Here is a 14,825-nt window from a genome sequence, read left to right as displayed (position 1 = left end):
TCTAAAATGTAGAAGTGATGAAGGTGAACTATGGACAAAGTCCTTCTGGTCCTTCTCTGACTTTCTTGCAGCACTGGCTAAAACAGAATTTAGGAAAGACAGACTTAACAACAACAATCCATTTTGCTCCTTAAACTTGCTTACTGGAAATGGAAATCATTGGGAAAAAATGAAATGCAATTTTTCTTTGTGCTGTAAGTGACAAAGCTACCAATGAGGCAACTTGTCTGTAATGTTCACACAGGCACAGAAGAAGCACGGTAGCAAGAAAAAGACTCTAATTTTTATTCTCTGGAAGGTTTTCACAGGAAGGTTTTCAAGGATAAACTGAAATCATTGTATTTCACAATTGCCTTTAGTGGTTTGGGATTGGGTTGCTTTTTCACATTCAGAATTGCATTACTAATTTTAAAAAACATGAGCATTAATTTTCAGGAATGCTCAAGGCCAGCAAGCCTAGCCAGGTCAGATCTTAGCCTTTCTGCTACTTCCAAATCACTGGTGGATCTTCTTTAAGGCTTACTGCTCTGAAATTAATAAAACACTCAGCACCATTCTGTTGAGTAACAAGTTAGCAGACAGGCAGGTGTACCAGCTCCTTCCGTGCAGAACTCTCAGGTGTGCTGGTACAGAGCATACACAATTATTTTGCCTTCATAGCTTACAAACAGGAGATCTCTGATCCATAGCAGATGTTGAGGTTGAGCCTTGCAAAGCAATTAAGAGATGTCACCACCCAAGGCTGACTTAGGGAGCTACAATAGAGCCTCTCTGCAGCTGCCCTTCAGTGGGGAAGGGGTGGGACATGTCAAATGTAATCAGCCCTCAACGAAAGTTGGACTTGATGATCCTCGTGGGTTCCTTTCAACTCAGAATATTCTGTGATTCTGTGAAAGTGCCCTGAAATTTACCCTTTATTGACAGCATCAGCAGCACTGCTGCAACATGAACTGTTCTCTTTCAAATCTACTTCATGTTTGAGATCCATGTTTCAGAGCACTCCACAAGCAGAATAGTGGTTTTAGGTTTTTCTTTATAATCCAGCCAGTTCTCAGACAGCTGAGTTCCACCCACACTTATCCTATGCCATATTAATGAAACATGTGTGGTCTGCTGCCCTCTATCCCAACAGGACCCCTTCCCACTGGGATTGCATTCCAATTCACCCATATACCCCAGAGAGCTTCAGGGACATCAGAGTGTAAAGCTAATGAACATTTATGTTTGCTGAACATCCTTAAACATACATTTGCAAGTATGTGCAGAAAAAGCCCAAGCAGAAACCTTTATAGCTAAAGAAAGTGTGGATGGAGTCAGCCTTTGGAGCTCAGAAGTGAGTTTTGGAAATTACTGTGAATTACAACTGTAACTTCCACTCCACAGACCACAAGACTGGGTTGATCAACTCCACACGAAAAAAAAAATCACATTAACCTGTATGAAATCAATGTGGTTCTACCTGCAAACTGCTAGCAGTTCAGCAAATAGTGAAAGCATCATTTTTTGTGTTTGAACAACACTCTCAGGCATATGGTGAGATTTTTTGGGTTGCCCTGTGCAGACCAAGGAGTTGGACTTGATGATCCTTGTGGGTCCTTTCCAGTTCAGGATATTCTGTGATTCTAGAGATGTAGTTAGACACTGTGCTCGGTACTACTGGTCTTGGTGTCTCAGTAGTTTTGGAAGAATTTGAGGAATGAAGCCAGAGTTAGTCCACTAGATGTTGTGGCCCATTTTCAATACATTGATCTATATTTTATGTCTTGCATTTTGTACTTTCATATAAATTATTGCCATTCTAAATCTTGTGCTAGTAAGGAAATCATATACTGAAAGTTTCATCAGTTTCTTAATGAAAGAAAACCCTTTTAAAAATACTGATTCTGTCACTGTTTTGAAGGGAGGTTTCTGTTGTTTGGGTTTTGGGTGTTTGGTTTGGGTTTTTTTTTTCAGGAAGAAATATACATCTTTACTTGATGGCTTGGTTTTGACCAGAATAAAACAAAGAAACCAAGAATGATCACAAGTCCTTTGGACTCAGTAGATTGTAAATTCATGGAAAAATCACTCCTATACTTGGTTGTGATTCTGTCCAAAGTACTGGAGTCCATGCAGGGGAAGTTTTGAATTCAGAGACCTCTCTGGAAGAAATACAAGTATCTTGTCTGATTACATTCTTCAAATCACACGAAACATTGCACCAGAACTCCAACATCAGTTTTAAACTTTTTTGCCCTGAGGAAAACAATGTATTTTCAAAATATACATAGTAACCACACTGACTCCTACTTGGAAGGGCACCTGAGGTTCTTCACCCATGATACCACACCTGGGGTGCTATAGAGCTTACCTATAAACAGCAAATAAACTCCCTGTCACACCAGGGTACTCTGGATTTAGCTGAAACTGAGCATCAGTGCCCCAAAATCACTGTGCCCACAAGGGGTGAACCTACTCCTGCTCTTGGCTGTGCTGAGGAGCCCCCTGGAGAGACGGGCGTTCTCCAGCCTTCTTAGCAGCTTTTTCAAAAAGCAAATTCTCGTACTTGTGCACATTTTTGTTGGTTGCACTGCATTCAGACAGTCTGAAGCTGGGCAAGGGTTTAGGCTGCAAGAAGACCTTGGTGACCCCACCACAAGCTGCAAGGACCTGCAGAGGGAAGGCGAGGCCAAAAGAACTGAGGAGGAAAAAGGGTTCCTAAACGAGCTGGACTCAGGACTTGAGGGGACACTAAGTAAGTTTGCAGGTGATAAGAAATTGGGAGGAGCTGTTGAATTCCTCGAGGGCAGAGAGGCCTTGCAGAGAGATCTCGACAAAGTAGGCAGATGGATAATCACCAATGTGCAGGCAGCTGGATAATCACCTCCAGGGGAAGGGCTGGATTCTGAACCTAGGACAGAGTGACCTTGAACGTATGGATAGATGAGGAAAGGGATCCTGGGGGTCCTGGTCAACAATAAACTGAATATGAGTCAGCTGTGCCCTGGCAGTCAGGAAAGCCAACCGTGTCCTGGGGGGCATCAGGCAAAGAATCACCAGTTGGTTGAAGGAGGGCATTGTCCCACTCTGCTCTGCACCAGAGTGGCCTCCCATTGAATATTGTGTGCAGTTTGGGGTACCATAATATAAGAAAGATATTAAGATATTAGAGAGTGTCCAAAGGAGGGCGACAAAGATGATGGAGGGCCTTGAGGGGAGGCTTCATGGGGAGTGGCTGAAGGCACTGGATCTGTTCAGCCTGGAGAAACGGAGACGGAGGGGACACCTCACTGCAGTTACAACTTCCTTGTGATGAGGAAGGGAAGGCACTGATCTCTCCTCTGTGGTGACGAGTGACAGGATCCGAGGAAATGGCCTGAAGTTGTGTCAGGGGAGGTTCAAGTTGAATATTAGGAAAAGGTTTTTCACCCAGAGAGTGGTTGGGTCCTGGAACAGCCTCTGCAGAGAAGTGGTCATAGCACCAAGCCTGGCAGAGTTCAAGAAGCATTTGAACAATGCTCTCAGACACGTGGTGTGATTCTTGGGGATGGTCCTGAGCAGGGCCAAGAGTTGGACTCTGTTACCCTTGTGGATCCCTTCCAGCTCAGAAGATCCCATAACCCTGTGACTCGAGGTTTATTCACAAACCTGACACCCAAAGCCTGTTCCTCTCTGTCCCGCCGGGTTCCCACCCCCGGCCGGGGCGCACGGAGGTGACGCCTGGGGGCGGTGGTAGCGGACGGGGTCGGGCGGGCGCCTCTACCACGGCGGGCGGGCGGCGCCGGACGCTGGGGAGCAGCGGGAAGCAGCATTATCCCCGCACACGAGGCCGTCGTTTCCCTCCGGGAAGAGCCGAGCGGCCCGCGGCTCCCGAAGGCGCCGGGCGGGGATGTGCGGGCCGGGCCCGGCGCGGCGGTGACGCGGCGCGGGGCGGGACGCGGGCCGGTCCCGCCATGCCGAAGCGCTCCTGCCCCTTCGGGGAGTCGGCCCCGCTCCAGCTGAAGACCCGCGTGGGGCTGCGGGAGCTGAGCCGTGGCGTGCGGGGTGAGGAGTATCGGCGGGAGGTGTTCGGTGAGCCGGGGGGGCGCAGGGAGGGGAGTGCCGGGACGGCCGCCCCACCGGGGGCATGTGCCCGCCGGGGGGCTGTGCCCGCCGGGAGGGATGATGTGCCCGCTGAGGGGATGATGTGCCCGCTGAGGGGATGATGTGCCCCCCGGGGCAATGTGCCCGCCGGCCGCTCCTCGCGGGGATGAAGAGGCCGCCCGTAACGCTGCTCTCCTCTCCCGCCGGCAGAGAGGACGCGGCGGCTGCTGTTCAGGGGAGCACAGGCGTGCATGGAGGGCGCGGGGCCCGCCGCCGCCCGCCCGGCAGAGCCGCAGCCGGAGCCGCCCGGAGATGCGCAGGGCGCGGGGCCCCGCTGGAACGGACAGCTCCTCATCGGCCACGACGGGAAACTGCGGCGGCGGTCGGCGGAGAGGGGTGAGTGCCCGCCGGGCCCAAGGGTGTCACAGAACCGCTCGACATCCTCAGCTGGAAAGTACACCCAAGGATCATCTAAGTCCAATTTCTGTCCTGCACAGAACATCCCAATAATCCCACCATGTGCCCGAGAGCATTGTCCAAATGCTTCTTGAACTTTGTCAGGCTTGGAGCCGTGACTACTTCTTTGGGGAGCCTGTTCCATTGCCTGACCACTCTCTGAGTGAAGAAGCTTTTCCCAATATCCAACCTAAACCTCCCCTGGCACAACTTCAGGCCGTTTCCTTGGATCCTTTCACTGGTCATCGAAGAGATCAGTGACTGCCCCTCCTCTTCCTTCACGATGAGGCTATAGACTGCGATGAGGCTATAGTTCTTTATTGACTTTCCTTAAAAGAATTGTTAGATTTGAGCTTCGCTGATGGATTTGGGAACTGTCACATGTACGTTCTGCTTTAGAATCCCTTAGTGGCTTGCCACTGAGCAGAGAAGGAACCAAGAAAGTTCCAAGCAGCGCTCCCTTTGCAGGTGCCTGCCCGCATGTTCTGCAAAGTGCTGCCACCTGTAGCTGTGAGCGAGCACTCCGCACCTCCTGGGGTGTCCAGGTGCTTTCTCTGTCTTGCTGTAAAGTACATCACTTCTTTATCATATCTTTTCCAAGCAGTTCCACCCGTGGGAGCTTCCAAAGCCTGCTCATCGTGTGTAAGAACCACTGATGTCAAGCAAGTGTGCACACAGTGTGACCGGTTTGTCTGCCAGAACTGCAGCAGACTCTGCAGCTGCTGTAACACAGTTATCTGCTCTTTGTGCTCCACTATTGAGTAAGTGCCTTTCGTGTTTTTAAACTTATTTTAACTGTCTATACCCTAAAAATTGCACCCAACAGATAATCTAGCTCATCCACGTAAAGGACTTAAACTCTTCCTGCTCTTTAGCAGCACTAAAACGTGCAAACCAAAATGCCTGTGTGAAGTGCAGGTCTAGTTTAGCTTCTTGTTTAAGTGTTGTAGGAGGCAAAAATTCCTCTTGCTTTCCCACCAGCAATGTAATATGCTGGCCAGTGATAAGTGAATGCACTCCCAGGGAATAATCCTAAGGTTTTGCCCCCATTGTTAACAGTTCTGTGATATAAAAGAAATACTGAGTGTGCTGTGTGGGAGTCCTGTGGGTGCAGCTGATAATGGAATAGGATGACATTTTTTGCTATGTTCCAGAAACAGCAGACACACTGACTTTGTTTATTCTGGCTTTCTTTTTTTTCCCTAGTTATGCTGATGTGGGGGAGCAAGTTCTCTGCAATGGTTGTTCAATATTTGAAGTCTGAAACTTGATGAAATAACCCTTCTGGCTAAAATGTCCATGAATTTCATTAAGTCTTCTTACAGCTGGTCAATTAATCCTTTTAGCATGTGAATTAGCTATGGAATTTCTATGTTTTATATCTTTATATTGTACTTTTAAATACTGTAGCTAAATAAACATATTTTAAAATTTTCTAGATTATTTTGAGTTGGCTTTCTTCTTTTCCCTAGTTGTGATATGTCTGTCTAGAAGGGGCCAGTCTATGCTCTTAAATGGTACTTCTGATGTGATACAGAATTCAGATTATTCTCTTCATGTTAGGACACATTTTAGTGAGATCATATATATATCAGTTGCTCCTTCTGTGCATTCAGGTGAGTGTGAATTCATTCTGGACTTTCAACATTTTCTTTGTGAGCTGATTTGGAAAATCAGCCTGTCCTGAAGGCTTTTCCAAATTTTGATGATTTCTGATTAAATTTTTTTAACCTAGCACAAATGCTGTGATTACTGACAGCTTGAATGGTTTTAATCTTTCTATGGTAACTTCGATAGAAAAAGCAATAGTACACCAGGCTTGGAGCAGGAAAACTTTTCTCAACAGTTAATTTTCCAGTACCCTCCTTGCAAGGTCTTTATTGGAAAGCACCTTGTTTGTATGAGTTGATCATCTACACTATAAACTTCATATTGTTCTGAATACCCACTCAAGAATAGCTCAGGAAGTGGTCTGAAAAATGGTAAGCACTCAAGTGTACATCTCCATAAATTGGCTCATTTCTTATTTTCCTTTCATATCACTGCAGAGACCAATTTATATGGTGTTGTTTATGCTGTGGGAGTGAAGTAAAGTACTACTGGATAGCCTCTCAAAGTAGTTTTACTGGTTTTCCTCTGTTTCATCTTAAAAACCAACTATAAGCAAGACAAAACTACAGTGGTCATTACCCCGGGAAAATGCTGACTTAAGTGACTGATTTAGGACTGTAGGATACAAGGAACAGATTTCACAGAAAAGAAGAAATCCTCATGGCACTCAGCTAATGGACTCTCAAATTCTTTGCCCTGAATTCCCAAAGCAAAGTCAGCTCATGATTCCCAGTCTTCTCAGCTGTGATTAGTATGTTTTGGGTATGTTTTGTTTTTACCTGTTCCACTCCACCTAGCAATTTATATTTGAAAAGATTGAAAGAAACTTGCTATGCAAGTTGAGAGCCTGAATTCTCCCTTGTGGGGACACCTTTATGTGACATTGTGTTGAAAGCATTCTGGGTATTTACACGTCAGAATACTGCAGCTACCCTGAGAATAGTAAATGCTTTAGTAAAGATGGAGTGTGGCCATTCTTCAGGCTTTGGAGCCAAAGTGGGAGAGTTTACTAGTTCTTACTCCAGTCTTGATTTTGAGCAAAAATGTAAAATGTATCTTGTCTTCATCCACATAACAAAAAAGAAGGCTTAGTCAGGTGAGCTAGTAGTGAAAGAACTAATCAGACTGTGCAGGAACTCCACAGCATTATCTGTCATTTCAAAGCTGTAATAGATGAAGTCAGGATGGTGGCAGATCTCTGGTGCAGCTTCCAGCTGTCAGGTAACACAGGGCAGATAAGGATGTTGCTCCTGTGGCAATCATTTTAAACCACAAAGCTGAGTTTTATGAATGGGAAGAATCTGTGTCTTACTGCATTTAGATGTTAGTTTTAAGCAAGAGTTTTGAAACTTGGGTTTGTTTCATTTGAAGATTTAAGCAGTGAACTAAAGTGTTTTTCAGTCAAGCATATCTTTCAAACTGAAATCTTTAAATATATCTCCCTTTTCTCATTCTCTCCTGAGGGTGAGAGACTGAAAATACTGTTTTGCTTCCAGGCTCAGGAAGAGATGAGACATGTTGTTTACAAATGGTTTGTGTTTCAAAGTAGTTGATAGATATGGTTTTTTGGCTCATTTAGTCACCGCTGTATTTCAGAGAAAGCTGTCCTCTGTAAACAATGACATGGATTTCATGGCTTGATGTTCTTATTTGTTATCCTCTAGCTGCTTGAAAGATGTTTGTGCATTAGGAGAGATACCCAATGTAGCGTGAAGAGCTGGGAGAAGAAAGAAGCGGGAGGGCTGGAAGAAGGTTTGAGGCTGGGAGGAGCAGAGAAGGAGGAGCACAGAACAACAGTGTGGACAGCTCTTGCTCAGGGGTGGTGCCTCATACGTATAAGAAATGGGGTTTCGTGGTTTCCAGATCACTTGCTTCTCTGCCTTCAGAAGGTGTGAAAACTGCCTGTGTCTACAAAAAGGCTCCAATACTATTCAGAAAAGTTCCTGCTCTAGTCCTGCAGGTCTCAGATAAACAATGGGAGGTAAGATTGGGGACTATTTGTAAATGTTTAGGCCCAAAGATTTTTCTCTTTGTCCAATTAACTGGTACTCAGAAGGCCTTGTCTGTTGCCACTGGTCATAGAGCTGTACACTGGGTACCCCTAGGACTGCATAAGAGAACCAGAGTAACTGGTTTATTAATTGAGCAGAAAATTTGGTTTAATACTATGGTTTTTGTTATTATCATATGTTCTTCTTCTACTCAGTGGAAAGAGTCAAAAATCAAAGTTTGCCTGCTGTTCCAAGAGGAGATCCCCTGAGGAGCCACCATATTAATGGGTGAAAATATCCTGCAGTAATGATTTTACAGATGGGTAACAACCTTCTGAAGCCTATATGTCATTACTGGTGACATGTGTCTCAAAGAGCACAGTTCTATGTCAAAAAGGAAGTCAACTGATCTGATCAGGATGAAATAATTTCTTTTTAAGCTTAGTATGTGATTAAATTCTAGAAAACACACAACTGGCTTCTGGGTGGATTGGTTAGACAGCAGCAAATGCTAGACACTATGCAAGGAACACATATTTTTCTCTCACCATGCTCCTTACCTGATGATGGCTTTGGGTTTTGACAGGATTAAACTGGATTAAAGAATTGAATCCTAGCAAAACATAACTGTTATTAAACTCCCACCTCTTCTCTATATGTACAAACTTACATATGCTGCTCCTTTGTAATTTTTGGTTAATTGTAATATTGTTTCATCATGGCAGATCATGTTTGTGTTGCCTTTACCTTCCATCTGGACTCCAACAGTTCTGACTACCTGGGCATGAAGTCCTCAGAACTTGGGGAAACTCCATCTAATACAGAGTGTGGCAGTTCACAGTTCATTTTGTGTGTGTCAAGTTTGTTCTCTGTGTTTTATCATCAGTTCTCAGACTGAGCTTAGATCCCAAACCATTGTAGGAATTGTGGGGTTGCCGAAGCAGAGGGAGGAAAACCTCAACCCACCCAACACGAGCACTCGGCTGATGTGCAAATCAAAACTGCTACAGCAGCACAAAGATTGTAGAGCCAAACTTTGCAGCATAACATTGGGTGTGCCAGCTTGGCAAAGAGGAAATGAGAGGGATGGTGGGAGGCTCTTCCCAGAGAGCATCTTTCTTCCAGCAGGCTTTTACATGAGGACAGGGAAGGCTGAGCAAGTCCATGTGGACCCTGATGTTGATTTCCCTTGTGCTCTTCCTTCCACTCTTCATTAAAAAAGGGGGAAGGTAGCAAAGCTTTGAACATTGTTTTTAGTGAAGCAAATTGGTTAACCTATTAACAGTAGCCAAGAGGCTTCAGAAAATGCTAATGTTTCTTTAAAAATAAATAGGAACTATGTAATTTAAAGACAAACACTTCTTGTGGATAGAAAATTGGAAGATAATTATTCTAAATTACTTTCTATTTCTCATTATTAAAATTGCAATAGAGTAAAAGTGATCAGATGCTCTATATTATATATTTTAATGGCTGATACAGTAATTATTTTTCTTTTGTATAGATACTTTGTTTTGACAGATATTGAAATATACTTCTGATTGCATTTTGAACTGCTGCCATTGTAATACAAGTTTTAATGTTTGCTAGTGTTGTGTATTCTGGGATTTTGTTATTTTGGTTTTTCCCTCTGGGAAGAGCCTCAGCTGGAATCAAATTATTGTAGCTTACACTTTTATTACAAGTTTTTAGTTCTCATGGTAGTAATTCACATTAAAACCTTGCAATAGATGTTATGTTACTTATCTCTTGCAGAAGTTATTATTGCTTAAACATTTTGGGATTGTAGGATTTAAATTTTAGAATTTGTTTAATTGTACTTTCTTACATTGTTTTACTCAACTGTAGTAGTTTAAATCACGATCTTCTTCTTATTTGTTCTGTAAGATACAAATGTTTTTCTGTTTCTTCTTTCCCTGACAAAGACAGTTATAGGCTGTGGGGGCAGATGTCCCGTTAATAACATGCACAGCACTGCCAGAATCCACGTGGTACCACCAGGTACTACCTTGATTTGTGTTACATACGATTGCTCTTAAATTTGCACTGAAGTTTCAAAAGCTCCCAGTGGCTCCTTGTCCAGAAGTGCACTTTGATTAGAAGCTTAAGATAAACTACTAATCCGACCTTTGCAGCAGAAGTTTCATCTTAAAGCCACAGGGTGGCAGCGCGATGTTGTTTTTGTGTCGATTGTTACCCAAGTTCTTGTAGTTTTTTCTCAAGTCCTCACAGCTTGATTGATGCTGTTAAAATTGTACTGCTAGTTTGGGGAGGAAGTGTCTTTTAAGATATCCCCCTCATGAATCTGGGGGTCAAAACCAAATGTTAGCAAAAGAGATTTTTTTTTTCATCCAAAATGCTTCATATCATTCATAAAATATAGTGTGAAACTGTTTTCTGCCTGCAAAGACAAAGCAAAATGTAAATCATATGCAAAAGCATAAATTGATCTTTTTTTTTTTAATTTTAAGGTATCAGTAGCAAAGGTGTCTATATGCCAGACAACATGTAATTATGTCACTCTTCTTAAAACAAGTCCCCCACACACAAACTCAAATATCCCCGTTCCACATTTTGTTGAATTAAATTGACATATCCCACTCAAATAGCTTTTTATAAAAAATTATCTAAACTTATTAAATATATATATAATTTATTAAATTTTAATATTAAAAGATGTCATTTATTTATCTTTGTATAAAGATGTGAAAGAGCACTGTGATGGCCATGCCAAGAGCAGGACTGTAAATCCTCATTTGGAAGTGTACAGTGGGGCACTGAATGGCAGCAGCACCTGGGGGATGGTCCTGGTGGTGGAGAAAAGGTGAGGGTTGTGCCATTCTTAGAGCAGAACAATTTGAGGAATTATGGGCTGGAAGATTGTGGTGTGAATCCTCACAAAAGCTGTTTCCAGCTCTACATTCAGGCACAAGAAGGGCAAGAACATAACCAGGAACTGTCACACAGATTTATCAAGGGCAAATTGTATCTGAGCAAGACAACTGGCTTTTCTGATGAGGTGAGCAGCACTGGGTGAGAGGAGAGAAATGGTTGTCATTCACCTTGACACTGTTTGGAAGCTCTGTTGGAGAGGTATGGTTTGAACAGGTGAACTCCAAGGTGGGTGCAAGCATTGCTGGACCATCAGACACACAAGGGGCTGTGACAGGCAGGGCAAAGTCAACCAGCAGCAAATTACCAGTGGCATTGCTTGGAGATTGCTATGGGAACTGGTGCTTTTGGACATCTTTGCCAATGATGAGGAGGATGGGCTAGTGCAGCCCTGGAGCCTGTCCCTGGATAGTGCTGGGCTGGGGAGGGTGGTTGGTACCTGAAGGATGGCAGGAGGGGAGCATCAGCAAGTCCTGGGAGCACCTGGCAAGGGCCTTCTGCACTCGGGGCCAGCAAGTGCAAAGCCCTGCCCTGGGTTAGTCACAATATCCAGAGCCCAGGCTGGGTCCTGACAGACTGAAAACAGCTCTGCAGAAAAGGACCTGACTGTTCTTGGCAGGGGTTGCTCCTGAGTCAGTGTGTCCTCACAATGGTAAAGGGAAACCATGTTGGGCTGCATGAGCAGAAGCACCATGGGTCCCCTTGTGCAGGACTTCCAGAGGTGTTACTGGTGCACATGGAGGCTTTTTGTGATCCTTAAGACCCTACAGTGCAGAGACAACTTTAATGAACAGGAAGCCTGATGATTTCCAGTTCATAGATGGGTCATGTCTGTGGCCATCAGAGTCTACCAAAGCACGGGTATTTTATGATTTTTTGAGTACTGCAAGGCTGTGTATTCATGTGGAATGCTTTTGGATACACTTCAGAATTTAGAGTACTGTTGAAACATTTCAGCACTGTTAGACCTGCTGCATTCATCTGTTGTCCTAAGCATTGATTGCTGCTGTCAGAAACAAGGAACTGGCCACGTAGTCTGGGTATGTCCACTCTTACATCCTGTTTACTCTGCTAGAACTACTGATATGATGAAACTTACTCATATCCTTACGTGTTTTAGTAGGATGTGCTGTAGAGTGCAGCATTTTGCAGAATATTGATTACTGAGCCTAAAGAAATGATTCAATTTTCAACCAAGTAGTTTACTTACAAAATTTAATGCACTTTTATGTATCTCATCCCATCAAGTTTCGCTTTAGGAGCTTCATTCTCCCACGCTTTCTTGCACTGAGTAATACCTCCCCAAATGAGTAATCTGATTGTTCTGATTTCTCTTTCCATGATAGAAAGATTATTTACTGCCCCAAAATAGATTTTAAAATATTTTTAAACTCAGTAAAAACAAGCTTAGAAGCCTGGGACTGTGATCAGTTTGGATGACCAGTATAAGGAATTAAAGTATAGTAAAATGTAAGGTTGAAATATATATAGTCAATGGGTAAATTTTCACAATCTCATCTCAAAAATGTCAGAAGAAAGCCAGTTTCAATGCTTTCTTCATGCCTTATTTCATCTTTTGCTGAGTGGTTTAACTCCAGGTTGTTGTGGAAGTCCTCACTTCTCTGAAAATGAGAGCGCTTGGGTCTCACTTGGGCGTAGTTGCAGTATTGTTGCATACAGAGCTGGTTTGAAGGTATTTGTATATTTAGATAGATCACAGGAATGCAGGATCTTTCTTGCTCAGCCAGGACATGGAGTAAAGTATAGAACACTGCTTCATTCCTGTGATTTTGGATCAGCACTGCTGAGCAGAAGCAAATACCTTTTGTTCCTTATCTATCTGATACTGGAGTGTGCTGTCTTGGTGAGACCAAGAACTGTAAGTTACTGCACATCACAAGTCAGAGAGACTTTCCTTCTTCACTAGTGTAAGATTTCCACTCTTTGTTTGCTCCATGCACTCTCCTATATTCACCTGCTTGTATTTGGGATCATTGCTGTAACTGTCTTACATCTTGCACTTACTTTGCTCCTGTGTTGATGTTACTAGTAAGGATGCAGTGAGAACCTGAGCACTTCTGTTCACCTCAGCACTCACAAATTTTCCATTTGTGAAGCGTAGTGCTGTCCTTGCTCTGCTGAAGAGTTCATCAGTGCTCATGATGGTGTCCCTTTACTGCTGCTGCCTGTAATCTACTGCAAAACAATGGGATTTCGGGTTCTCTCATCTTTTCCTTAGTGCCAGACATTGTGGCAAGTACAGCTTAATATGCAGGAGTTGTGGCTTCGAGCTGTACTTGAATTGTCTAATATTAATTCCACACATGGTCTCTTCTGCTTAAGTTAAATGAAAACTTCCCATCATAATGAGTACTGTTGGAAATGAGAGTGCCCTTTAAAGTTTAGTGACATACATCACTTGGACATGAAAACTAGTTCAAAGCTCAACACTTGTTCTCTGTATCTTCTTGAGAATTTGAGTTCCTGCAAGGCCTTTAACTTAGAATATTTTCTTAGTTTGCTTAACTCCTGCTGCCATCTGTTGTTAAGTGACAACTTGGAGCCAAGACGGCTGATGGAGATCCGAGTTCTCCTAGATCAGCACTTGGCACCACGAGCTTTTTCACAACCCAACAAGCAGTTCTAACAGCTGCATGCATGAATCACTTAAGTTATAGTACCCTGCAGCACCCTGTAAGAATGGGTTTTGACAATCTGGTCAGATGTCACACAAGCAAAAGTGTGATGAACTGAGCTCCTTGGAAGGTGTGACATAAATTTCAGATGATTATTTTGATACATATTTTAATGTAACATGCTCTAAAGTTTCATTACTGTTCAGAAAGTTTTGGGACTGCCTAGATTGCATGTAAGAATTTACAATTACCAAAAAAATTCAGTGGGCTAGGGTGTGTGTGTTTATTTGTTATAGCAAACTATTCTGACACGTTCCTTATGGCATTTCATATTCCTGAGAGACAGTTTGCCCCAGCAATAAACTGCTCTTCACGTGCTTTGGAGTTGGTCTATATTTAAACCTGCCTCGAGTAGTATTTTATTTCAGTTGTTTTAGTCTGGTTTGCTTAGCTGTGGATGCATTCTTGGTTATGATCTGTGTTTATCACAAGATTTGCTGTCATAGAACCATAGAATAATTTAGGTTGGAAAAGACCCCTACATTGAGTCCAATTGTTAATCCAGCCCTGCCAAGCCCACCACTAAACCACATTTCTGAGTACCACATCTGCACAGCTATTAAATCCCTCCAGGGATGGTGACTCCACCAGTCCCTGGGCAGCCTGTCCCAATGTCCACATAGTGCTCTTCCATAAACGCTTCAAAATGTTTCATTCAGAGTTTAGGGAGTTGCAGGAGCACTTCTTTTAGGTTTGCAAGAGGACTGTGTGGATTCCTTGCTGGTTTCATAGCAGTTAGCTGACTGCACCAATAGCAATCCCAAAGGACCAGCATCAATCAGCCTGGTGTCATTGGGCAAACTGGGCTACACAGCTGAGGAGCTGCCCTGTGTGTAATTTGTGTTATGCTCTAGTGGTGTCATTATTTGTTTAATGATAACCATTGCTTTGGCTGAGTATTTAACATGGGGCCATTCACAAAGAATTTATGGAGTCCATATGTTTGTATTTCACTTAGTTGTCCAAATAAGGGGGGAGGAGGGAGCAGTATGGACGTTGTAGTGTCTTGATTTTATTTTGAAGCTGCATCTGCAGACTAGCTGGAGCCGAGCAGGGTAACTATAGGATGGACAGTATCATCCAGGAATAGGGTGTTAAAACTTCTTGGGCAACTTCC

At 43.5% G+C, this 14,825-nt stretch overlaps 1 protein-coding gene across 3 annotated transcripts; it reads left to right on the top strand.

Annotated features, from left to right (window-relative positions):
* The first annotated feature begins 3,686 nt into the window (after nucleotides 1-3,686).
* On the top strand, nucleotides 3,687-5,958 carry SIVA1 (SIVA1 apoptosis inducing factor). 3 transcript variants are annotated; one of them, XM_071557406.1, is made up of 4 exons: nucleotides 3,687-4,023; nucleotides 4,273-4,458; nucleotides 5,120-5,279; nucleotides 5,725-5,958. In XM_071557406.1, exons 1-4 carry the CDS (start codon nucleotides 3,933-3,935, stop codon nucleotides 5,780-5,782), a joined length of 495 nt encoding a protein of 164 aa, XP_071413507.1. In that variant the 5' UTR covers nucleotides 3,687-3,932; the 3' UTR covers nucleotides 5,783-5,958. The 3 variants fall into 3 exon arrangements, with proteins under 3 accessions (XP_071413507.1, XP_071413505.1, XP_071413506.1); XM_071557404.1 differs by having other exon boundaries at nucleotides 3,698-4,050; XM_071557405.1 differs by having other exon boundaries at nucleotides 3,700-4,050; nucleotides 5,123-5,279.
* The last annotated feature ends 8,867 nt before the right edge of the window (nucleotides 5,959-14,825 follow it).

This window comes from Pithys albifrons, chromosome 6 (genome assembly GCF_047495875.1).
Source record: "Pithys albifrons albifrons isolate INPA30051 chromosome 6, PitAlb_v1, whole genome shotgun sequence".
Taxonomy (NCBI): domain Eukaryota; kingdom Metazoa; phylum Chordata; class Aves; order Passeriformes; family Thamnophilidae; genus Pithys; species Pithys albifrons.
The sequence above is the reverse complement of the archived record's forward strand: the minus strand, read 5'-3'. Positions and strand labels throughout refer to the sequence as shown.